Here is a 27,385-nt window from a genome sequence, read left to right as displayed (position 1 = left end):
CTCCACCTACTAGACTGTAGCAGGGTGAACAGGCCGTGGCTCGGGTGGCTGAGGTCCTTGATGATTTTCTTGGCCTTCCTGTGACACCGGGTGCTGTAGATGTCCTGGAGGGCAGGCAGTGTGCCCCAGGGGATGCGTTAGGCTGACCGCCCCACCCTCTGGAGGGCCTTGCTCTTACGGTCAGTGCAGTTGTCGTATCATGCTGTGATACAGCCCGACAGGATGCTCTCAATGGCGCATCTGTAGAAGTTTCTGTCTTAGGGTCCAAAACGCATTTCTTCAGCCTCCTGAGGTTGAAGAGGCACTGTTGTGCCGCTTCAACCTCACTGTCTGTGTGTGGACCATTTCAGGATGTCAGTGATGTGCACGCCGAGGACGTTGATGCTTTTCACCCTCTCCGCTGTTGCCCTGTCGATGTGGATGGGGGCTGTCTCCTGAAGTCCACGATCAGCTCCTTTGTTTTAGTTGATGTTGAGGTTATTTCCATGGCACCACTCCACCAGGGCCCTCACCTCCTCCCTGTAGACTGTCTCTTTGTTGTTGGTAATCAGATCTACCGCTGTTGTGTTGTCTGCAACTTGCTGATTGAGTTGGCCACGCAGCCATGGGTGAACAGGGAGTACAGGAGGGGGCTGAGCATGCACGCTTGTGGTGCCCCCATGTTGAGGGTCAGTGTAGCGGAGGTGTTGTTGCCTACCTTCATCACCTGGGGTCAGCCTATCAGGAAGTCCAGGATCCAGTTGCACAGGGCCAGGTTCAGACCCAGGGCCCTAAGCTTATTGGGGAGCTTGGAGGGCACTATGGTGTTAAAGGCTGAGCTGTAGTTGATGAACATTATTCTTACATAGGTATTCCTCTTGTCCAGAAGGGAAAGGTCAGTGTGCAGTGCATTGGCGATTGCGTCATCCATGGATCTGTTGGGGAGGTATGCAAATTGTAGTGGGTCTAGGGTGTCAGATAAGGTGGAGGTGAGATCATCCTTAACTAGCCTTTTAAAGCCCTTTATGATGACGGAAAGGAGTGCTACGGAGCGATAGTCATTTAGTTCAGTTACAGGAACAACGGTGGACATCTTGAAGCAAGTGGGGACAACAGACTTGGATAGGGAGAGATTGAATATGCCAGCTGGTCTGTACATGCTCTTAGGACGTGGCTAGGAATGCCATCTGGGCCGGTAGCCTTGGAAGGGTTAACTCGTTTAATGTCTTACATCGGCCACGGAGAACGAAAGCTCACAGTCCTCGTGAGCGTCGGCGGCCCACGTCGGCAGCTCTATATTTTCCTCGAAGCGAACATTGTCCTGTAGCCTTTACCAAGTGAGTGTCTAAGTACAGATATCGGATCTTATTTGAGCCCTTTCGTCGCAGAAGGAAAATAATTCTGCAGAAGTAGGATTTGAATATCTGAAGAAATATTTAGAATCGCCGCCACAGGGCAGACGGAAGCGGTGTTTGTATACGATGCTCACCATACCTACATTGTACCTTAAAGTATATAGACTATGTGCCGGCTATAGCCCTTCTCTCGTGAAATCTTCTGTGGATTATAATAAATGTACAGTGCCTTGCGAAAGTATTCGGCCCCCTTGAACTTTGCGACCTTTTGCCACATTTCAGGCTTCAAACATAAAGATATAAAACTGTATTTTTTTGTGAAGAATCAACAACAAGTGGGACACAATCATGAAGTGGAACGACATTTATTGGATATTTCAAACTTTTTTAACAAATCAAAAACTGAAAAATTGGGCGTGCAAAATTATTCAGCCCCTTTACTTTCAGTGCAGCAAACTCTCTCCAGGAGTTCAGTGAGGATCTCTGAAGGATCCAATGTTGACTTAAATGACTAATGATGGTAAATACAATCCACCTGTGTGTAATCAAGTCTCCGTATAAATGCACCTGCACTGTGATAGTCTCAGAGGTCCGTTAAAAGCGCAGAGAGCATCATGAAGAACAAGGAACACACCAGGCAGGTCCGAGATACTGTTGTGAAGAAGTTTAAAGCCGGATTTGGATACAAAAAGATTTCCCAAGCTTTAAACATCCCAAGGAGCACTGTGCAAGCGATAATATTGAAATGGAAGGAGTATCAGACCACTGCAAATCTACCAAGACCTGGCCGTCCCTCTAAACTTTCAGCTCATACAAGGAGAAGACTGATCAGAGATGCAGCCAAGAGTCCCATGATCACTCTGGATGAACTGCAGAGATCTACAGCTGAGGTGGGAGACTCTGTCCATAGGACAACAATCAGTCGTATATTGCACAAATCTGGCCTTTATGGAAGAGTGGCAAGAAGAAAGTCATTTCTTAAAAATATCCATAAAAAGTGTTGTTTAAAGTTTGCCACAAGCCACCTGGGAGACACACCAAACATGTGGAAGAAGGTGCTCTGGTCAGATGAAACCAAAATTGAACTTTTTGGCAACAATGCAAAACGTTTAACCAGCTTCCCCTGAACACACCATACCCACTGTCAAACATGGTGGTGGCAGCATCATGGTTTGGGCCTGCTTTTCTTCAGCAGGGACAGGGAAGATGGTTAAAATTGATGGGAAGATGGATGGAGCCAAATACAGGACCATTCTGGAAGAAAACCTGATGGAGTCTGCAAAAGACCTGAGACTGGGGCGGAGATTTGTCTCCCAACAAGACAATGATCCAAAACATAAAGCAAAATCTACAATGGAATGGTTCAAAAATAAACATATCCAGGTGTTAGAATGGCCAAGTCAAAGTCCAGACCTGAATCCAATCGAGAATCTGTGGAAAGAACTGAAAACTGCTGTTCACAAATGCTCTCCATCCAACCTCACTGAGCTCGAGCTGTTTTGCAAGGAGGAATGGGAAAAAATGTCAGTCTCTCGTTGTGCAAAACTGATAGAGACATACCCCAAGCGACTTACAGCTGTAATCGCAGCAAAAGGTGGCGCTACAAAGTATTAACTTAAGGGGGCTGAATAATTTTGCACGCCCAATTTTTCAGTTTTTGATTTGTTAAAAAGGTTTGAAATATCCAATAAATGTCGTTCCACTTCATGATTGTGTCCCACTTGTTGTTGATTCTTCACAAAAAAATACAGTTTTATATCTTTATGTTTGAAGCCTGAAATGTGGCAAAAGGTCGCAAAGTTCAAGGGGGCCGAATACTTTCTCAAGGCACTGTATATATTTGTAGGGGGCAGATGTATTAGATCATATTCTTGGAGCTTGCTAGAGCACTGTGAATTGTCATAGCACAGTGGTCTAAGCAACGCACTCCGGCTCCAAGCCTCATGAGTTTGCGCCAAGTGCTGGGCAACATAGGGACCAGCCTGAGCCTACAAGTCAATTGCATTTATTTAAGTAAAACGAATAGTCTGATATTTATTTACACAAAGAAAAAAAGTGTCTCAGCTCAATGAAATCCTCTTTGGATAGGCTCAAATGCATAAACATATTGACAGCTTCACAAAATCAAATATTAAAGCCAAACAACATAGGCTTTCAATCCACACAAAAGACCAGAACTATATTAACAAATTATACATAGCCTAAGTATGAAACATGGACAAGCATCCACACTGGAGGAAAGTTTATCATTCTACAGTGGGCCTACATCTATCTACCAATCAACTGATGGCTCCAATCCGCTCATCAACTCAGCCAGGGAAACACAGTAGCCTATTATCAGATTTCACACCTTTCATTATGTGACAATGGATAAGCTAACGGGTAGCCTACAGAATGTAGCCTATTGGAAAATAATCAAATAACAAAAGGGATCAATTGTAACCATCAATGGCACTAGATTATCACCAGCTGATGTCCCGTTAAACCATCAATACATGCTAAATTCACCTGATCTCAATTGCAACCACTGTTGGTCACCTCATTGCCACTCCCTAAAAGATTATGTCGGTGCTACCTTTAGTCCTGCTTTCAACCAAGGTCTTTGAAGATATGTTCACCCTCTGGTTGATATTGTAATCAGAACATCTTAGTCCATTTTGAACAGACTGAGGATGATTTCTCTATTTGACAAGCATTCCGTACAATAGAATAAAGTATTTAATTGTTTACCACAACAAACCTGCTGTGGCAATTTACCCGATACTTTGTTTGAATGGAAACTAATGTTGGTATAGTCTACAGTTATTATTTTATTAGTTTCCTATTTATGTAATCCAAAAGTTTGCTGGTACAGTCAATTCTTATCAAGATCGGGGGTAAAATATCCCTGGACTGTCCGTATTTTAAATGTGTAACTAAATCAAGTCAATTGGGGGGCAGTGGCGATATTAGCAAGTCAATCTTGGTGGGGGAAAAAAAAAAGTGGGATTCGTGCCAGCAAATCCGCTACGCAATACAACACTAAACAATATATAAATTAAACTATAACGGTGACAAATGGTGCCCACAAACTGTTAGGGCCTACATAAAGCTGTCCCAACATCAGAGTCCCAACACCTTACCACTGCTACACCTGGCTTTCAGTGGAGCCTTGTCTGGCAGCGAAACAGTTCATTCAGCCTCATTTACTGCCTTTTAAAAAACAAAGCTGGTATGGCTGACTTGCTTAAACAAATGTGGTTTCTACTGACAATTGAGATGTACAAACTATGGCACAAGCGGATAAGAGGAAATCCGTAATTTTGATTAAGACATTAATGAGCAAGCGACGACGGACTTAGTCAACATAACTATGTGTTCAGCACTTTTGAAATGTACAGCGACAGAGTTCAGAACATGGGCCGTTCTTACAGTGTACACGTCAGAACTGTAGGATAAACAAATGGGGCATATAAAACAGACAATGAAAGCTCTTACAATATTTGATGATTACATTTCTCTAAAACAGGTTATAGGCTATTTGTACACCACCAAGTTAGAACAGTAGGCGAAATTAAGAGGTGAAAATAGAGCAAATGATTTGGGTGAGGCACATTGAACGGCATTTAGGTCTTTGCACGTCAAAAAAGATACCCGTCATATAACACTATTTGATGCGTTAAGTAAGCTGTTAATTTGACACGTCAAATAACACAATTCTATTATAGGATGTTGTGTGTGTTGAATTTGCACGTGCAAGCCAAGCACCACAACTACTAACGTTATATGTTTACAATACCGCGTTACTGAAAATAGACCCAATTATTAGGTTGAGGCACATGGGCTACTAACAGCTTACTACACAACATACAGTTAGTATTCATTTCTTAGCTACAGTTTACATTTCTCCCTTGCATATTACATCATTTATGCAGCAGCTTACTAGACATTTTTGGACTCCCCTTGTGAAGGTGGCACAGCGGTCCTTTGTGGGCTAATTTTGTCATCAAACTTTGTTATCAAAGTCTGGCATTCTCTGGATTTATCGTGGGAACTCGAAGAAAAAAAACACAGCCACTCCATTGAATAGCGTTAGTGATTTCTTTGCAACGCTTGCAGTTAGCCACTGCTTCCTTCCAAATGACTCATTGTTGAATTTGCGATTTCCAACTTGTTGTGAAATCTTTATGTACAATGGCCGATGAGCACCAATACGTTTTATCTATAATTTCTCTTCACCATTTCTCTTCATATGACAAGAATCGAAAAGGATTTGCCCGTAGATTGTCGACAACTGATGATGGCTGCTAGCTGCTGCTAGCTTACTTTGAAAGTAAGATTTTGACATGATCAGTCCAATCAAAGCTACTGTAAATATAACATGATTTGATGTCATTCTATCTGTGGCCAATGACCTTGAGCCTTCTTGGATGGGCACTTCTAATATAACTCTATGGCAGAATCCAAGGGGCAATTTTTTTTCGAGCTCTAACCTTAGAATTGGGGATGAAAACTGAGCCAATCATGTCAGAAATGCTCTATATTTATATATATCAATGCTCTATATTTTCTGCTGGCTAGCCTCACCACCACAGAAAGCACTGAGCTAGGTTTATACACCTGCAAGGCTGGTGCTCAAAACAGGTCCCCCCCCGAATGACGGATCGCCATTGATCGGGGAGGGATTGAGTTATTTGTGCCAGAAGGGCGCAGGCCGAATCTAATCCACGCCTACGCGGTAGGCCTATATGTGCACTATGAAAGCAGCGACCCCAACCACTAGACCACCCCAGGCAATGAGTGAACAACATTTTGACCTGAGGATACACTTGACACTTGAATGTCGTAGTTTAATGGAAACTAATATCTATCATGTGTTATTAGGCTATATGAAACTACGGTTGTTGATGTGTATGGCAGCATTTCAGATACCTTTTTGATTAAGTGAATGTTTCATTAATAAGACCTGGGCCTAGCGTTTGAGAGAGAAAATTATTTTGATAGCGAGCCCTGATCTCAATGATTCAAATGCAACCGCATGGAGCGAAAGAGAACTGCTATTTTTCAGAGACTCATGAGGCTCGTTTGAATTCCCTGATGCAGCAGGAAAATTGTCTGCGACAAAAGAGTGATCAAGTTAAGATCTAACATCTATAAATACACTGAGAATACCAAACATCATTAGGAATACCTTTCTAATATTGAGTTGCACCCCCATCCTTTTGCCCTCTGAACAGCCTCAATTAGTTGTGTCATGGACTCTACTCGGTGTTGAAAGCTTTCCACAGGGATACTGGCCCATGTTGGCTCCAATTCTTCTCACAGTTGTGTAAAGTTGGCTGGATGTCCTTTGGGTCGTGGACCATTCTTGATACGCATGGAAAACTGTTAAGCGTGACAAACCCAGCAGCGTTGCAGTTCTTGACACAAACCGATGCGCCTGGCACCTACTACCATACCCCGTTCAAAGGTACTTAATTGTTTTGCTTTGTCTATTCATTCTCTGAATGGCACACATACACAATCCATGTCTCAAGGCTTAAAAATCCCTCTTTAACCTGTCTCCTACCCTTCATCTACACCGATTGAAGTGAACTTAACAAGTTACATCTGTAAGGGATCAAGCTTTCACCTGGATTCACCTGGTCAGTTAATGTATTGGAAAGAGCAGGTGTTCCTAATGTTTTGTATACTTTTTGGACCAATCACAAGTGGGTCACCACCCCTAATGCCCTAATGGACGAGCTGCCACTGGACCCCACTTTGGAAAGCTGAAACTCTCACGAACATGTACATGCGTCACGGGACTCTTCTGAAGTTGGTACCGCCGATGTGCCAACCTCTGTCTGTAGCGCCCGAATGGTTGGGGCTAATATGACCCCACCATTGAAAGCTGAGACTCTCACAAACATGTGCATGTTGGCTGCCCACAAGCCTCACAAGACTAAATCTGAAGGTAACCCAGTACCGGGCTGAAAAAGTTATGGAAGTGAATAGGGTATTTCTACGTCATTATGTGGTTTAAAAAAATTATACATTCCTTTCTAATTTCTCTAATATGTAGGACAGATACTTCAAAACAAAAATATGTCCCTTTCTCTTTGGAAGAGTGGGGATAGAGTGCCGTTTGAAACTGTTAAGTGCACCTCATCTGACTTTAGATGATAGTTTGGCAGCCTCTGCCACTCTTTCGGTGCAGTGCGGGTGAAACACGCCACCGTTTCATGCAGCTTGCCAGGGAGCAGTTCTTCCACTTTCGGGAGAAATGGTAATGCATATCAGTATATACTGTATGTTAATTGCATGCAAATTAAGGTTGCGTAGCTACCACAACAGAAACTCAATCATGGTCTCGAATTTGCAGGTGGATGACTTCTGTGAGAGGTCGCTGCTATGCCTGAATTCGACCCAAAACCAATGAGGAAGTCTTCTGCAGTGTTGAGATCGGTTGTATGAAACCGATCGATATGTCAAGAAAAGCTCTTAACCATGCCAGCCTGTTTTCAATTCCTATTCAGTTCAACTTCCCATAAATTCATTGACTGAACTGTGCCTTAGACTCCAGAGGACACATTAGCTTCAATTCTTGTCCTTTTGAAGTCCACTCAACTCACAGATTAACGTTGATTAAGAAATTGGTTAAATTGGCTTTTTTACAGTGAATTATTTCTCAGAGTGAAAGGTTGGCTAGAGCTATACAGGGAAAAGGTTGACTAGTTACTTGGATCTGGCCTTACTTGGGGAATGAATGGGTTTACACAAGCAGAAATCGCCCTAACCTTTGGGCATTTTCCATTCATCAATGCAGAGCAGCCATAATAGATCAGACCATTTAATATTCTAATACCTGAAAATAAAAAAAAAGCTTATTTGCACCCTGAAAATGTTATTCTAACAACAACAAAAACACACAAAAAACAAGAATTGATCATCAGATGGAGGAACCATGCTTCCTACAGATGTAGGATCTTAATGTGATCAATCTTTTGTTGCTGAGAATTTTCCCTAATTAATCATTCCTAATTATTTGCCCTAATTATACATTTATCAAACCTTATAATTACTGGACTTTTTTTATAATCCTCATAAGAACTCACATTTACTGTTTCTGCAGGATTATTTTCCTGCTGTAGCAAACTGGCTCAAATTAAGATCCTACATCTGCAGGTAATAGTGATAATCTCTGTGTCCTGGGGCAGAGTGATAAATAAAGGATTAAAACGGTTTGCGTGCAAATGAAACTCCCTAGGCATACCATACTGGGAGGGAGTGTACGTTGGCAGGCCTTGCCTTGTAATTAAATTGTTCAGCAGGGGAAAATCATACGAGAATCTCTGGCTAGGTCTGCCCAGAACTGCATCATTTTATCCTTGTTTAGAACCATTTTCCTGCATCAGCCATTTTTTATTTAAGTAATTGCATTGATTGGTGACTCAAATTAAATAATGTATGTATACATTGTTTTTGTAACCTATATTGGATATGGACATGAATCCAGAGTGTACTCTAGTTGTGTTACAGCAGCCTGACTAGATAACAGGCATCTGGTCTCACACAAACAGATGTCTAAGGAATGACACAGTCGGGCTAATAGTCTCCTGCTGTCTTTGTCCTTGTAAGGAGACTCCAGGTTGGTTCACAGACTCCAGCTAAAAGGTCAAACTCTTCAACAATCCTTTGGGAGCGGGGTTATGGCAGAAGACAGAATACCTCTCCAATGTGGAATGGTGGAATGTTTATTTGGATGCCTTGGTTTCCAGGGACAGGTCTCATGACTGCTATCACTACACAGAACCTTTCTATAACCTAGAAGTGATGGAACAACTTTGTCACATGACCATTTCCTCTGTTGCTTGGCAGAGTACAGTAATTTGTTTGAGACTCCAGTTATACCACAAATCAATTTGTATTTGTCACCCGCTTTGTAAACAACAAGTGTAGGCTAAGAGTGAAATGCTTACTTATGGGTCCTTTTCCATCAATGCACACTGTGTAAAGGAAATGGCCTAGTGCCCATCTGGGAAGTGACATACTACTGTACTTACAGTGCCTTCAGAAAGTATTCACACCCATTTTCCTTTTTTCCACATGTTGTTGTTGTGTTACAGCCTAAGTTTAAAATGGATTACATTTAGATATATGTCACTGGCCTACACACAATACCGCATATTGTCAAATTGGAATTATGTTAAGATATTTTTACAAATGAATAAAAAATGAAAAGCTGGAATGTCTTGAGTCAATAAGTATTCAATCTCTTTGCTATGGCAAGCCTAAATAAGTTCAGAAATAGAAATGTGCTTAACAGGTCACAAAATAAGTTGCATGGATTCACTCTGTTTAATAATGATTATTATTATTATTATATATATTTTTTTGAATATTTTATTTTGGCATTTTCCAATTAAGAACATTCAGAACAAAAGTGAAAAGATATTAGACAATGATAGGACAAAGTGACAGTAACAGACGAGCGTAACAAAAAAAACTAAAATTATATATACAAACATACAATAAGAAAAAATAATAATAACGAGACATTGGATCACCTGCCGTAGGCTACATATTATAGATTAAGTGTGAAACATTATGTGAGGATTATATATAGATTCAATCAATGAGATGTGGGGGAGAATTTCCATATAGTCAATAAAAGGTTGCCAAATTCTGTAAAATGTCTTTAACTTATTCCTCAAGCAGTAAGTGATTTTCTCCAAAGGGATACAACTATTAACTAATTAATTGCAACTGGCAGGGAGGAATCCAATTTCCATTTCAAGGCAATACATTTCTTGGCAATCGCTAGCAATATTTCTGTTAGCTTTATAGTATGGCTTTGCCTAAGATTGGTGTTAGTAAAGTTACCCAGTAGACAGACCTCCGGGTCTAAAGGGAATGCAACCCCGTGAATTGAGGATATGGTATCACATACCCCCTGCCAGAAACCGTGTAGTTTTGAACACTGCCAAGTGGAATGGAGGAATGTTCCTTCATCTGAGCCACATCTAAAACAGAGGGAGGAGATATCAGGATTGAACTTGTGCAGTCTAGATGGGGTGATATAGAGCTGATGGAGGAAATTAAACTGGATCAGTCTGTATCTGGAGTTCAATGTGGATGTACCATCCCTGCATAGGTCGTTTCACATGATTTTTGAATGACTATCTCATCTCTGTACCCCACATGTAAAATGATATGTAAGTTCCCTCAGTCAAATAGTGAATTTCAAACACAGATTCAACCAAAGACCAGGGAGGTTTTCCAATGCTTCGCAAAGAAGGGCACCTATTGATAGATGTGTTTAAAAAACAAAGCATACATTGAATATCCCTTTGAGCATGGTGAAGTAATCGATACAATTTAGATGGTGTATTAATCAATACACCTAGTCACTACAAAGATACAGGCGTTCTTCCTAACTCAGTTGCCGAAGAGGAAGGAATCCACTCAGGGATTTCACCATGAGACCAATCGTGACTTTAAAACAGTTACAGAGTTTAATATCTGTGATAGGAGAAAACTGAGGATGGATCAACAACATTGTAGTTACTCCACAATACTAACTTAAATTACAGAGTGAAAAGAATGAAGCCTGTACAGAATAAAACATATTCAAAAACATGCATCCTGTGCAATAAGGCACTAAAGTAAAACTGCAAAAGCAAGTCTCTTCTTACTATTGGTGTCCTTTTTATTAAATTTTTTAAATTGTATTTTTTTCACCTTTATTTAACCAGCTAGGCTAGTTGAGAACAAGTTCTCATTTACAACTGTGACCTGGCCAAGATAAAGCAAAGCAGTGTGACACAAACAACAACACAGAGTTACACATGGAATAAACAAACATACAATCAATAATACAATAGAAAATGTCTATATACAGTGTGTGCAAATAAGGTAGGATAAGGGAGGTAAGGCCATAGTGGCGAAATACTTACAATATAGCAATTAAACAATGGAGTGATAGATGTGCAGAAGATGAGTGTGCAAGTTGAGATACTGGGGTGCAAAGGAGCAAAATAAATAAAATAAATAACAGTATGGGGATGCGGTAGTTGGATGGGCTATTTACAGATGGGCTATGTACAGGTGCAGTGAGCTGTGAGCTGCTCTGACATCTGGTGCTTAAAGTTAGTGAGGGAGATATGAGTCTCCAGCTTCAGTGATTTTTGCAGTTCGTTCCAGTCATTGGCAGCAGAGAACTGGAAGGAAAGGGGGGTGACCAGTGAAATATACCTGCCGGAGCACGTGCTACGGGTGGCTGCTGCTATGGTGACCAGAGAGCTGGGATAAAGCATAGCTTTACCTAGCAAAGACTTTTAGATGACCTGGAGCCAGTGGGTTTTGTCAACGAATATGAAGCGAGGGCCAGCCAACGAGAGCATACAGGTCGCAGTGGTGGATAGTATATGGGGCTTTGGTGACAAAACAGACGGCACTGTTGTAGACTGCATCCATTTTGCTGAGTAAAGTGTTGGAGGCTATTTTGTAAATGACATCGCTGAAGTCGAGGATCAGTAGGATAGTCAGTTTCACAAGGGTATGTTTGGCAGCATGAGTGAAGGATGCTTTGTTGTGAAATAGGAAGCCGATTCTAGATTTAAGTTAGGATTGGAGATGCTTAATGTGAGTCTGAAAGGAGAGTTTACAGTCTAACCAGACACCTAGGTATTTGTAGTTGCCACATATTCTAAGTTAGAACCGTCCAGAGTAGTGATGCTGGACGGGCGGGCAGCGATTGGTTGAAGAGCATGCATTTAGTTTTACTTGCATTTAAGAGCAGTTGGAGGCCACGGAAGGAGAGTTGTATGGCATTGAAGCTCGTCTGGAGGTTAGTTAACACAGTGTCCAAAGAAGGGCCAGAAGTATACAGAATGGTGTCATCTGCGTAGAGGTGGATCAGAGAATCACTAGCAGCAAGAGCGACATAATTGATGTGTACAGAGAAAAGAGTCGGCCTGAGAATTGAACCCTGTGGCACCCCCATAGAGACTGCCTGAGTTTCTGAAAACAGGCCCTCCGATTTGACACACTGAACTCTGTCTGAGAAGTAGTTGGTGAACCAGGCGAGGCAGTCATTTGAGAAACCAAGGCTGTTGAGTCTGCCAATAAGAATGTGAATGTCCTTAGTAGTGGTTCGACCATAAAGGCCTGATTCACGCAGTCTCCTCTGAACAGTTGATGTTGAGATGTGTCTGCTACTTGAACTCTGTGAAGCATTTATTTGGGCTGCAATTTCTGAGTCTGGTAACTCTAATGAACTTATCCTCTGCAGCAGAGGTAACTCTGGGTCTTCCTTTCCTGTGGCAGTCCTCATGAGAGCCAGTTTCATCATAGCGCTTGATGGTTTTTGCGACTGCACTTGAAGAAACTTTCAAAGTTCTTGTTGTTTTCAAAGTTCTTCATGTCTTAAAGTAATGATGGGCTCCCGTTTCTCTTTGCTTATTTGAGCTGTTCTTGCCATAATTAATAGGAATCAAGGTAACACCCAAGTGCAGACTGTGTGAAGTAACAATGTTTATTGTAACCACAGGGGCAGGCAAATGACAGGTCAAGGCAGGCAGGGGTTGATAATCCAGAGTAGGAGCAAAGGTACAGGACGGCAGGCAGGCTCAGAGACAAGTGTAGTGGTCAGGCAGGCAGGTACCGGGTCAGGACAGGCAAGAGTCAAATACCAGGAGGACGAGAAAAAGAGAGGCTGGGAAAAGACAGGAGCTGACAGGACAAACGCTGGTAAGCTTGACGAACAAGACAAACTGTCAACAGACTAACAGAACACAGGTATAAATACACAGGGGATAATGGGGAAGATGGGCGACACGTGGAGGGGTGTGGAGACAAGCACAAAGACAGGTGAAACAGATCAGGTGGTGACAATAATATGGACTTGATCTTTTACCAAAAAAGGCTATCTTCTGTATACCCTCTATCTTGTCACAACACAACTGATTGGCTCAAAATACATTAAGAAGATAGGAAATTCGGCTTTTCACCAAAAGCACTCACAAACTTCTACAGATGCACAATCGAGAGCATACTGTCGGGCTGTATCACCGCCTGGTACGACAACTGCTTCGCCCACAACCGTAAGGCTCTCCAGAGGGTAGGGAGGTCTGCACAACGCATCACAGGGGGCAAACTACCCCACCACCCGATGTCACAGGAAGGCCATAAAGATTATCAAGGACAACAACCACCTGAGCCACTGCCTGTTCATCCCGCTATCATCCAAAAGGCGAGGTCAGTACAGGTGCATCAAAGCAGGGACAGAGAGACTGAAAAACCAAACCATCTCAAGGCCATCAGACTGTTAAACAGCCACCACTAACATTGAGTGGCTGCTGCCAACATACTGACTCAACTCCAGCCACTTTAATATTGGAAAAATGTATGTAAAAAATGTATCACTAGCCAATTTAAACAATGCCACTTAATATAATGTTTACATACCTTACATTACTCCTCATATTTATATACTGTACTCGATACCATCTACTGCATCTTGCCTATGCCGTTCTGTACCATAACTCATTCATATATCTTTATGTGCATATTCTTCATCCCTTTACACTTGTGTGTATAAGGTAGTTGTTGTGAATTGTTAGGTTAGATTACTCGTTGGTTATTATTGCCTTGTCGGAACTAGAAGCACAAGCATTTCGCTACACTCGCATTAACATCTGCTAACCATGTGTATGTGACAAATAAAATTTGATTTGATTTGAAATGCATTCCAGGTGACTACCTCATGAAGCTGGTTGAGAGAATGCCAAGATTGTGCAAAGCTGTCATTAAAGCAAAGGGTGACTACTTTGAAGAATCGCAAATATAAAATAGATTTATATATTAAAATATATTATTTGTTCAACACTTTTTTGGTTACTATATGATTCCATATGTGTGATTTCATAGTTTGGTGTCTTCACTATTATTCTACAATGTAGAAAATAGTAAAAATAAAGATAAACCGTAGAATGAGTAGGTGTGTCCAAACTTTTGACTGGTACTGTATATAAATGAGAAGTCTGTATTTCATTTTAAATGAATGTGCAAAAGTGTCTATAAACATGTTTTCTCTTTGTCATTATGGGGAATTGTGTGTAGTGTGACAAACCTCTTCAAGGTTAGGACAGTTTGTCACAAATTAAGCGGACACCAAAATCCCCACAGAATGAGAGTTATTTCGAACAGGACAGTACCTGTGTGTTGGTTTCTCTGTCCTGGTCCACCCAGGCCGCAGGCGAGGTCAAGGATAGCAGGGTTCGGTAAACAAATTGGTTTCTCAGTAGGTCCAGGTCCAAACGCCAACAAGTAAGTCCAATCAGTCCAGGTCATACACGGTAAATCCAGCCAATATATATATTGTCACTTTCTATATGCTTCACAAATCCCCCAGCCGCTTCCTCTCTCTCTTCCTGGTTTGTCTTGACCCCTTATTTGTGGGTCGGCCCCACTTTCTGGACGTTCCTCTTGCTTCTGGGAGTTGTGGTTTTGGCGGTCGGCCATTTTGTGATCTGTAGTTCTGGTTGGGGTGACCAGTTTAGTGAGAGGGCAGAGCCCTTTTATTAGTTCTGACCTCACATACTGTATCTGCCATTTATCACTCTTCTTTGCCACACATCTCCCCCCTAGATTCGACCCCTGGGTCGGGCTACCGCAGCAAAATGGGTGTGTATGCGGGATAACCCATCCACATTTCCCATTTCCTTCCCTGCTCTGTGTTTTAAGTCAATGTGAAACGGTTGGAGACTCAAAAACCACTGCATCACCCGAGCGTTCTTCTCTTGCATGGTCACTGATGAGGGTGAAGTGGTGCCCCAGCAGGTAGTATTTCAGTCTTTCTAGAGCCCACTTTACAGCCAGCGACTCTTTCTCAACGACTGAGTAGTTGGCCTCCCATGGTTCCAGCTTCCTGCTTAAAAACAGGATGGGGTGTTCAACCCTTCTCCCTCTTGGGAGAGCACGGCTCCAAAGCCGACCTCTGAGGCATCCGTCTGAATTACAAACTCTCGTTTATTAGTTCTGACCTCAGATATCTGCCATTTATCACTCGGCCCCCTTCTTTGCCCCACATCTCCCTCCACACATCTCAGCCATTTTGTGATCTGTAGTTCTGGTTGGGGTGGCCATTTTAGTGAGAGCGCAGAGCTCGTTTATTAGTTCTGCCCTCACATATCTGCCCTTTATCACTCGGCCCCCTTTTTTGCCACAGTAGATGTTTGAGATTTGTTGTATTTATTTCATCCATTTTGAATTCAGGCTGTAACACAACAACATGTGGAATAAATCAAGTGGTATGAATACTCTCTGAAGGCACTGTAGATTGTAAGTGATGCGGAGCACATGCAGATGCTTTGACAGACTGTTTTCCTCTGTCTACAGAGGGTGGGTGTGATGTAGTTCTGAACTCCAATGACCTTTGTGTTACTTGGGAAACATCCTGCTCTTGGACACAGTAAAGCAGCAGTGCCAGCATTTTATTTGAACCAACGCTTCAATCAAATGTGAGCTGGAGACCGCCCAGCCAGGGATACTTCTCTCTAGCTAATAAGACGGTGTCGCCTACATTTAGTGGATTCCGAAAGCAACAAAGTGAGGTTGGTCAGACAGAATGTACTAGTGATGTACTTACTCTATGTTGTTTACTCTACATTCAATGGTGAATTCTAGAAAATTGCTTTTAGATCAAGAGAGGAGATCTGAAAAAAGTATTTAACTCTGTGTGGAATGATCTTTACTTGAGTATTTCTGTCTCTGGTCCTGTTGCTATAGTGAAGGCATAGCCAGACAAAATGTTCATTGGTGTTTTGGTCACATCCCCCACCCCCTGTTTCGCATTGGTGGAGCAAGGCATGAGAGTTAGCTGGGGGAGGGGGGAAATTACCATTATTTTGTTTGATAGCCCATAAAGTCATTTAGTCACGTTTGCTGTCTGACACTGACTTACCTCATACTGATGAATGACTTTATTGTCTATTCCTTCACTTTCCACTCTGTTTAGGGAATCATGCTGTGCCTCGGTATGTCCTCTTTTTCTATCCTTAGACAATGTAGCAGTCAGAGTCTAGTTTGGATATACTGACCAGGCCTGTGCTATAACTGCCTGTTATGTCATGTGAATGTAATAGAGGCTAAAAGTGGCTTATAACCCATTGTGGCACTATTTCTATTTCTACACAAGTCTACTGGCATGCTATGGTAATCAAGAAGATATGACCTGTCAACTGAGAGAATGATTCCCTGCTAACCATAGGCTATGAGTAACGGTTGTGACTCTGAGAGAGTCAGGAAGTTCATATACTCTCACATTTATCATGGTCTCTTCTGACTATTCCTGTAAGGAGTTGGTTTATACAAACAATAACTCTGAAGATTTTCTTGAGTAACCATATTCATATTTCTCATTAGTTAAATATTAAACATTTTTAATACATTAATCTCTTTAGAGTTCATATATACTGACATTATTTTTCAAGTTCTTGCCCAAACTTTAGCAACAATAGATACAACACATGCTCAGTTATTCCCCTTCTGTGACTAGGATGGAAGGAATGTTTCTTCCCCTTCTGTGACTAGGATGGAAGGAATGTTTCTTCCCCTTCTGTGACTAGGATGGAAGGAATGTTTCTTCCCCTTCTGTGAATAGGATGGAAGGAATGATTCTTCCCCTTCTGTGAATAGGATGGAAGGAATGATTCTTCCCCTTCTGTGAATAGGATGGAAGGAATGATTCTTCCCCTTCTGTGACTAGGATGGAAGAATGATTCTTCCCCTTCTGTGACTAGGATGGAAGGAATGTTTTTTTCCATTGATGTTAGCCACTGAATTCCATGTAATGATGAGACCCTGGTAGATAGTTGCCTGTTTAAGCTGCTAAGACATGATATCAATTGAGACATGCTGTCAACTTCATGGAATCTCTTTTGTAAACATAAAACAGAGGTCCAATCTGGAGGAACCTCAAGCAATTTGTAGTGAAGACTTAGTGATCATTTGTTTTTCTAGGTGATATACACACAGTATATTGTATGGAACCTCCTGTCCTTTGTTGTATTCAAAGACCCAGTGGGAAGTGTATAGGTCAGTAGTGGGAGACAGAGTTCAGGTTACAGTCAAGGTAAAGGTTAAGGCTGGGATGGGGAGACTCTGACCATATAGTGTCTTTACTAACTGTGACATTCTGTTCACACTGATATACCACAAAGGGCTATATGGCATATTAAACAATACTAAGGCTAGTTGAGAGCTCCATGAGCACGGTTATTTCTAACATTTTTAGAAGCATTAGGCCAGAACCTTGACACTGTTTGACGTCTATGTTTGAACATTAGTCTTGGAGATTAGGCTATTTTCTATTTCAAATGTAAGTATAATGTAAGTGCAGGTAACTGACCCTCCATGTGTTCTGTGTTGTAGATGGGAAGAGGAGCTGAACAGACGAGAGCAGCTCGAGTCCTTGGTGGAATCCACTCAGGAGGTGAGTAGACATAAACCATCAATTCACCTTCAACATACAATAAATGTACCTTCACCATAACATAATTTCACCTTCATCTCAAGATCCAATTGTACTTTATTCACTTCCGTATAATGCCTTTCAGATGGTTATTGTCATAAAGACAAAGAAAATGGAGGTCCCACAGCTGCTGAAAAAAGATACATCCTTTGAATCAGGGCAATTCCACCGTAACGGAATTGCGCTGAAACTCACTTGTGCTGAGATGTTTCACTTAAAATGTATGCCAAACAAAAACCATTGATTTCAAAGTTTAACAAACCATACAACTCTATGCAAAAGTACAACCTTTAACAATTTACATAGAATATTTTACAAAAACACATTTACTCGAAGAACTGTGCAGATGTAAAGTTTGGTAACCGAATTAAGATTCAACGATGTCTGCAGAAAGAATGGTGTGTCAGCTATGACATGACACATTGCCTTTGAAAAAATCTATTTTGGTTATTGAACTACAGTAAGTTAAGTGGATTTACACCCGGTAACAGAATTGCGGTAACAGAATTTCATCATGTGTCCCTGATCTGTACTACACAGAAATAGATAATTATGGAAAAACATGTCATCCTCTTCATGGTGATGCATCCTAAATAGGTACACTATGATATAAACATGCAATATCCTCCTTTGCATATTTGGGTATTATTCTACACACTGGCAATTATTTTAATGAGCTCTGGACCGGACCAAATCTGAACCAATCATGGTGTATGTTTCACAAGTTTGAACATCAAATTACAGCAAGCACAGTAGACCTCAGGGGCCTCATTTGTCAATGGTTTATGGACACAAAACAATACTCTAAAGCTTGTGTGCTTTAGTTTTCCCGCAAAGGTTGGTATTTATCCATTTTGAACTTGAAGGGAAAGTGCACATATCTCCACTCAAATCTCAATCCATGCGTGTGCACAACTTCTACAAGGTTGAGCAACTCTATTGCAAGCAAATAGACATATTGTTTGTTTGGGGGAAATGGGAGGTGTTTGATGCACAGGAATTACAATAGTGGTAAGTTAATAAAAACATTCAAATGGAGGCCTAATGATAAAACACATGCATTTGCTGATGGTAAAGAGATTGCATAGCAGCATGTCGTCTAATACAGTATATTTATTTTGTTTTTATTATATAGGCCTAAATCATAATCATATTGCAGGACATGTCTCTCCTTTGCTGACATAATTGGTTTAAATTATTCTGTCTACACAACAAATGTTCATTCACTCATTCAATAGTGAAGCATTCTCTGAAGTAAATAGACCGGTAGCCTTGACAGTAGCCTACAGTATGTGACAGTATGGGTACGCTCCAGTGTTAATGTGCGATAGGATTAGGAGTGCGAAAATCATAGCCTAGCTGTCACGTTCTGACCTTAGTTCCTTTATTATGTCTTTGTGTTAGTTTGGTCAGGGCGTGAGTTGGGGTGGGTAGTCTATGTTATTTTTTCTATGTAGTAGTTATGTGTTTGGCCTGGTATGGTTCTTAATCAGAGGCAGGTGTCGTTCGTTGTCTCTGATTGAGAATCATACTTAGGTAGTCTGTTCTCCCCATTTTAGTGGTGGGTGATTGTTTTCTGTCTCTGTGTCTTCACCAGACAGAACTATTTAGTTTTAGTTTGTTTTCCTTGTTATTTTGTTTTTTGTGTTCAGTGTTAATAAAACTCAACATGGACACGTACCACGCTGCATATTGGTCCGATCCTTCATACTCCTCGTCAGAGGAAGACGAATCCCGTTACACTAGCCTATCTAATTTGAGCCTACACTAAGGCAGGAGATAGAAGCACAATCATGTATTGATAATGTCATGTACTGTCATGTTGTGTCTTGTCTCTGTCCTTTCCCTTCACCCTGTCTCCCTCTGCTGGTCGTTGTTAGGTTACCTTTTCTCCCCCGCTTTCCCCCAGCTGTTCCTTGTCTCCTCTTGACTACCTCGTCACCCCTTCTCCCACCTGTTCCCCTTTTCCCTCTGATTAGTCCCCTATATCTCTCTCTGTTTTTGTTCCTGTCCTTGTCGGATTCTTGTTTGTTGTGTTTCATGCCTGAACCAGACTGTCGTCATGTTTGCTGTAACCTTGTCTTGTCCTGTCGGAATCTGCCGGTCCGTCTGAGCCTACCTATGTTTGGTAATTAAAGAAGCTCTGTTTAAGTTAATTCGCTTTTGGGTCCTCATTCACGCACCGTAACAGAAGAATCCGACCAAGAATGGACCCAGCGACTTCGGATCCTCTCCACTCAGCCGTCGGGATCCAGGGAGCGATGCTAGGCAGACACGAGCAGGAAGTGTCTGCTGCTCGACATGCCGTTGAGACCCTGGCCACCCAAGTCTCCAACCTCACAGAACAGGTTCACCATCTCCGCCTCGATCCACCGGCCACTTCCAGGGCTTTCGAATCTCCGGAGCCCAGAATCAATAACCCGCCGTGTTACTCTGGGGAGCCCACTGAATGCCGCTCGTTCCTCACCCAGTGTGATATTGTGTTTTCTCTCCAGCCCAACACTTACTCCAGGAGCACTGCTCGTGTCGCCTACGTCATATCTCTCCTTATTGGACGGGCTCGTGAGTGGGGCACGGCAATCTGGGAGGCAAGGGCTGAGTGTACTAACCAGTATCAGGACTTTAAGGAGGAGATGATACGGGTTTTTGATCGATCTGTTTTTGGGGAGGAGGCTTCCAGGGCCCTGTCTTCCCTATGTCAAGGCAATCGATCCATAACAGACTACTCTATTGAGTTTCGCACTCTTGCTGTCTCCAGTGGCTGGAATGAGCCGGCCTTGCTCGCTCGTCTTCTGGAGGGTCTCCGCGCAGAGGTAAAGGATGAGATTCTCTCCCGGGAGGTTCCTTCCAGCGTGGATTCCTTGATTGAACTCGCTATTCGCATTGAGCGACGGGTTGATCTTCGTCACCGAGCTCGTGGAAATGAGCTCGCGCTCTCCGTCGCTCCCCTCTCCGCATCACTACCATCTTCCTCTGCCGGCTCGGGTGCTGAGCCCATGCAGCTGGGAGGTATCCGCATCTCGACTAAGGAGAGGGAACGGAGAATCACCAACCGCCTCTGTCTCTATTGCGGTTCCGCTGGTCATTTTGTCACTTCATGTCCAGTAAAAGGCCAGAGCTCGTCAGTAAGCGGAGGGCTACTGGTGAGCGCTACTACTCCTGTCTCTCCTTCAAGATCCTGCACTACCTTGTCGGTCCATCTACGCTGGACCGGTTCGTCAGCTTCCTGCAGTGCCTTAATAGACTCTGGGGCGGAGGGCTGTTTTATGGACGAGACCTGGGCTCGGGAACATGACATTCCTCTCAGACAGTTAAAGGAGCCCACGGCCTTGTTCGCCCTGGATGGTAGTCCTCTCCCCAGGATTCAGCGTGAGACGCTACCTTTAACCCTCACTGTTTCTGGTAATCATAGTGAAACCATTTATTTTTTAATTTTTCGTTCACCTTTTACACCTGTTGTTTTGGGCCATCCCTGGCTAGTTTGTCATAATCCTTCCATTAATTGGTCTAGTAATTCTATCCTCTCCTGGAACGTCTCTTGTCATGTGAAATGTTTAATGTCTGCTATCCCTCCTGTTTCCTCTGTCTCTTCTTCACAGGAGGAGCCTGGTGATTTGACAGGGGTGCCGGAGGAATATCACGATCTGCGCACGGTGTTCAGTCGGTCCAGGGCCACCTCTCTTCCTCCACACCGGTCGTATGATTGTAGTATTGATCTCCTTCCGGGAACCACCCCCCCCCCCGGGTAGACTATACTCTCTGTCGGCTCCCGAACGTAAGGCTCTCGAAGATTATTTGTCTGTAGCTCTTGACGCCGGTACCATAGTCCCCTCCTCCTCTCCCGCCGGAGCTGGGTTTTTTTTTGTCAAGAAGAAGGACGGGTCTCTGCGCCCCTGCATAGATTATCGAGGGCTGAATGACATAACAGTGAAGAATCGTTATCCGCTTCCTCTTATGTCTTCAGCCTTCGAGATCCTGCAGGGAGCCAGGTTTTTCACTAAGTTGGACCTTCGTAACGCTTACCATCTCGTGCGCATCAGGGAGGGGGACGAGTGGAAGACGGCGTTTAACACTCCGTTAGGGCACTTTGAATACCGGGTCCTTCCTTTCGGCCTCGCTAACGCTCCAGCTGTCTTTCAGGCATTAGTCAATGATGTCCTGAGAGACATGCTGAACATCTTTGTTTTCGTTTACCTTGACGATATCCTGATTTTTTCACCGTCACTCCAGATTCATGTTCAGCACGTTCGACGTGTCCTCCAGCGCCTTTTAGAGAATTGTCTTTTTGTGAAGGCTGAGAAGTGCACTTTTCATGCCTCCTCCGTCACATTTCTCGGTTCTGTTATTTCCGCTGAAGGCATTAAGATGGATCCCGCTAAGGTCCAAGCTGTCATTGATTGGCCCGTCCCTAAGTCACGCGTCGAGCTGCAGCGCTTTCTCGGCTTCGCGAACTTCTATCGTCGTTTCATCCGTAATTTCGGTCAGGTGGCAGCTCCTCTCACAGCCTCACTCTTCTGTCAAGACGTGCTTTAAGTGGTCCGTTTCCGCCCAGGGAGCTTTTGATCTCCTCAAGAATCGTTTTACATCCGCTCCTATCCTTGTTACACCTGACGTCTCTAGACAGTTCGTTGTCGAGGTTGACGCGTCAGAGGTGGGCGTGGGAGCCATTCTTTCTCAGCGCTCCCTCTCTGACGACAAGGTCCACCCATGCGCGTATTTTTCTCATCGCCTGTCGCCGTCGGAACGTAACTATGATGTGGGTAACCGCGAACTGCTCGCCATCCGGTTAGCCCTAGGCGAATGGCGACAGTGGTTGGAGGGGGCGACCGTTCCTTTTGTCGTTTGGACTGACCATAGGAACCTTGAGTACATCCGTTCTGCCAAACGACTTAATGCGCGTCAGGCGCGTTGGGCGCTGTTTTTCGCTCGTTTCGAGTTCGTGATTTCTTATCGTCCGGGCTCTAAGAACACCAAGCCTGATGCTTTGTCTCGTCTCTTCAGTTCTTCAGTAGCCTCCACTGACCCCGAGGGGATTCTCCCTGAGGGGCGTGTTGTCGGGTTGACTGTCTGGGGAATTGAGAGGCAGGTAAAACAAGCGCTCACTCACACTCCGTCGCCGCGCGCTTGTCCTAGGAACCTTCTTTTCGTTCCCGTTCCTACTCGTCTGGCCGTTCTTCAGTGGGCTCACTCTGCCAAGTTAGCCGGCCACCCTGGCGTTCGGGGTACGCTTGCTTCCATTCGCCAGCGTTTTTGGTGGCCCACCCGGGAGCATGACACGCGTCGTTTCGTGGCTGCTTGTTCGGTCTGCGCGCAGACTAAGTCCGGTAACTCTCCTCCTGCCGGCCGTCTCAGGCCGCTTCCTATTCCCTCTCGACCGTGGTCTCACATCGCCTTAGATTTTGTCACCGGACTGCCTTCGTCAGCGGGGAAGACTGTTATTCTTACGGTTGTCGATAGGTTCTCTAAGGCGGCTCATTTCATTCCCCTTGCTAAGCTTCCTTCTGCTAAAGAGACGGCACAAATCATCATCGAGAATGTTTTCAGAATTCATGGCCTTCCGTCAGACGTCGTTTCGGACAGAGGTCCGCAATTCACGTCTCAATTTTGGAGGGAGTTTTGCCGTTTGATTGGGGCTTCCGTCAGTCTCTCTTCCGGCTTTCACCCCCAGTCTAACGGTCAAGCAGAACGGGCCAATCAGACTATTGGTCGCATCTTACGCAGTCTTTCTTTTCGCAACCCTGCGTCTTGGTCAGAACAGCTCCCCTGGGCAGAATACGCCCACAACTCGCTTCCTTCGTCTGCGACCGGGCTATCTCCTTTTCAGAGTAGCCTCGGGTACCAGCCTCCGCTGTTCTCATCTCAGTTCGCCGAGTCCAGCGTCCCCTCCGCTCAGGCTTTTGTCCAACGTTGCGAGCGCACCTGGAAGAGGGTCAGGTCTGCACTTTGCCGTTATAGGACGCAGACTGTGAGGGCTGCTAATAAGCGTAGAACTAAGAGTCCTAGATATTGTCGCGGTCAGAGAGTTTGGCTCTCCACTCAGAACCTTCCCCTTAAGACGGCTTCTCGCAAGTTGACCCCGCGGTTCATTGGTCCGTTCCGTATTTCTCGGGTCATTAATCCTGTCGCAGTTCGACTTCTTCTTCCGCGATACCTTCCTCGCGTCCACCCGGTCTTCCATGTCTCCTGCATCAAGCCCGTCCTTCGCGCCCCCGCTCGTCTTCCCCCCCCCCCCCCCCCATCCTTGTCGAGGGCGCACCCATCTACAGGGTCCGTAGAATTTTGGACATGCGTCCTCGGGGCCGTGGTCACCAGTACCTCGTAGATTGGGAGGGGTACGGTCCTGAGGAGAGGAGTTGGGTTCCCTCTCGGGACGTGCTGGACCGTGCGCTGATCGAGGATTTCCTCCGTTGCCGCCAGGTTTCCTCCTCGAGTGCGCCAGGAGGCGCTCGGTGAGTGGGGGGGTACTGTCATGTACTGTCATGTTGTGTCTTGTCTCTGTCCTTTCCCTTCACCCTGTCTCCCTCTGCTGGTCGTTGTTAGGTTACCTTTTCTCCCCCGCTTTCCCCCAGCTGTTCCTTGTCTCCTCTTGACTACCTCGTCACCCCTTCTCCCACCTGTTCCCCTTTTCCCTCTGATTAGTCCCCTATATCTCTCTCTGTTTTTGTTCCTGTCCTTGTCGGATTCTTGTTTGTTGTGTTTCATGCCTGAACCAGACTGTCGTCATGTTTGCTGTAACCTTGTCTTGTCCTGTCGGAATCTGCCGGTCCGTCTGAGCCTACCTATGTTTGGTAATTAAAAAAGCTCTGTTTAAGTTAATTCGCTTTTGGGTCCTCATTCACGCACCGTAACAGATAAACAAAATATTGAACAACAATTAGTATTTTACATAGAAGTGTGGGCTGCAGCATTTACTTTAAAATTGTTAGAGAGGACAATCAATCTTGCAGAATGCAGAATGTGTTTGGCATTCACTAGGCTGCATGCATCTACAGAAATGTGATCAAATTTGTCATTGCACTTTCTTTCAGGAACTATCATGGCACAGTTCCAACATCTCCAAATTATACACGAATTAGGTCATTTTTGTTACCATAAAAGGTGAATGGAGGGCATTTTCTAGGTGGGGTTGTAGTGGTCATTCACGACCGCATAAATATAATATAAGGAGACTGTGTGAATCAAATATAATATAATATAGCTCTGATATATCAAAAAAATCATGCATATATGTTGCGTGCAACAGTTTGATAAATCCAAATCATTTGTGAGCCAATGCAAATCCTAGAATCTCCACTTGAGGCCCCAAATGAGGCCCCAGTAGAGTAGAGTACAGCACAGAATAGTAGAGTAGTGTCAGTGTTTCCCCGATAACTCGTTGCCGCCACTCCCAAAAACGTTATATATACAATACCAGTCAAAAGTTTGGACATACCTACTCATTCCACGGTTTTTCTTTATTTTTACAAATTTCTATATTGTAGAATAATAGTGAAGACATCAAAACTATGAAATAACACATACAGTTGAAGCCGGAAGTTTACATACACCTTAGCCAAATACATTTAAACTCAGTTTAACAATTCCTGACATTTAATCCAAGTAAAAATTCCCTGTTTTAGGTCATTTAGGATCACCACTTTATTTTAAGAATGTGAACTGTCAGAATAATAGTAGAGAGAATTATTTATTTCAGCTTTTATTTCTTTCATCACATTCAGAAGATTACATACACTCAAATAGTACTTGGTAGCATTGCCTTTAAATGGTTCAACTTGGGTCAAACGTTTCAGTTAGCCTTCCACTAGCTTCCCTCAATAAATTGTGTGAATTTTGGCCCATTCCTCCTGACAGAGCTGGTGTTTGTTGGCCTCCTTGCTCGCACACGCTTTTTCAGTTCTGCCCACACATTTTCTATGGGATTGAGCTCATTGCTTTATGATGGCCACTCCAATACCTTGACTTTGTTGTCCTTAAGACATTTTGCCATAACCTTGGAAGTATGCTTGGGGTCATTGTCCATTTGGAAGACCCATTTGCGACCAAGCTTTAACTTCCTGACTTATGTCTTGAGATGTTGCTTCAATATATCCACATAATTTCACTTCTTCATGATGCCATCTATTTTGTGAAGTGCACCAGTCCCTCCTCCAGCAACCCCCACAACATGATGCTGCCACCCCCGTGCTTCAAGGTTGGGATGGTGTTCTTTGGCTTGCAAGCTTCCCCCTTTTTCCTCCAAAAGTAATGATGGTCACAATGGCCAAACAGTTCTATTTTTGTTTAATCAGACCAGAGGACATTTCTCCAAAAAGTACAATCTTTGTCCCCATGTGCAGTTGCAAACCATAGTCTGGCTTTTTTATGGCGGTTTTGGAGCAGTGGCTTCTTCCTTGCTGAGCGGCCTTTAAGGTCATATCGATATAGGACTTGTTTTACTGTTGATATAGATACTTTTGTACCTGTTTCCTCCAGCATCTTCACAAGGTCATTTGCTGTTGTTCTGGGATTGATTTGCACTTCTCGCACCAAAGTACGTTCATCTCTAGGAGACAGAATGCGTCTTCTTCCTGAGCGGCATACGGCTGCGTGGTCCCATGGTGTTTATACTTGCGTACTATTGTTTGTACAGATGAACGTGGTATCTTCAGCCGTTTCGAAATTGCTCCCATGGATGAACCAGACTTGTGGAGGTCTACAATGATTTCTCTGAGGTCTTGGCTGATTATTTTGATGTTCCCATGATGTCAAGCAAAAAGGCACTGATTTTGAAGGTAGACCTTGAAATACATCCACAGGTACACCTCCAAATGATTAAAATTATGTCAATTAGCCTATCAGAAGCTTCTAAAGCCATGACATAATTTTCTGGAATTTTCCAAGCTGTTTAAAGGCACAGTCAAGTTAGTGTATGTAAACTTCTGACCCACTGGATTTGTGCTACAGTGAATTATTAGTTAAATAATCTGTCGGTAAACAATTGTCCTCATGAGAGACAGTTTCATCATAGAGCTTGATGGTTTTTGTGACTGCACTTGAAGAAACTTTCGAAGTTCTTGAAATTTTACGTAGTAACTGACCTTCATGTCTTAAACTAATGATGGACTGTCGTTTCTCTTTGCTTATTTGAACTGTTCTTGCCATACTAGGGACTTGGTATTTTACCAAATAGGGCTGTCTTCTGCATATCACCATACCTTGTCACAACACAACTGATTGACTCAAATGCATTAAGAAGGAAAGAAATTACACTATGTAATTTTTAACAAGGCACACCTGTTAATTGAAATGCATTCCAGGAGACTACCTCATGAAGCTGGTTGAGAGAATGCCAAGAGTGTGCAAAGCTGTCATCAAATCAAAGGGTGGCTACTCAAATATAACCCTTTTTTGGTTACTACATGATTCCATATGTGTTCTTTCATAGTTTTGATGTCATCACTATTATTCTACAATGTAGGAATTTGTAGGTGTGTGCAAACTTTTGACTGGTACTGTATATAAAGTGAGGGAAAAAAGTATTTGATCCCCTGCTGATTTTGTACATTTGCCCACTGAC

At 43.4% G+C, this 27,385-nt stretch overlaps 1 protein-coding gene across 4 annotated transcripts in view; it reads left to right on the top strand.

The window, feature by feature from the left end:
- The window catches only part of LOC110528018 (intermediate filament family orphan 2), a 79,406-nt gene that overhangs the window by 36,256 nt on the left and 15,765 nt on the right, over positions 1 to 27,385 (top strand). For all 4 annotated transcript variants that reach the window (XM_021609793.2, XM_021609792.2, XM_021609795.2 and 1 more), the window contains exon 2: positions 17,730 to 17,790. In XM_021609793.2, coding sequence (XP_021465468.2) covers positions 17,730 to 17,790 — 61 coding nt within the window. The remainder of the gene's footprint in view (positions 1 to 17,729; positions 17,791 to 27,385) is intronic.

This window comes from Oncorhynchus mykiss, chromosome 7, assembly GCF_013265735.2.
Source record: "Oncorhynchus mykiss isolate Arlee chromosome 7, USDA_OmykA_1.1, whole genome shotgun sequence".
Lineage (NCBI taxonomy): Eukaryota > Metazoa > Chordata > Actinopteri > Salmoniformes > Salmonidae > Oncorhynchus > Oncorhynchus mykiss.
The sequence above is the reverse complement of the archived record's forward strand: the minus strand, read 5'-3'. Positions and strand labels throughout refer to the sequence as shown.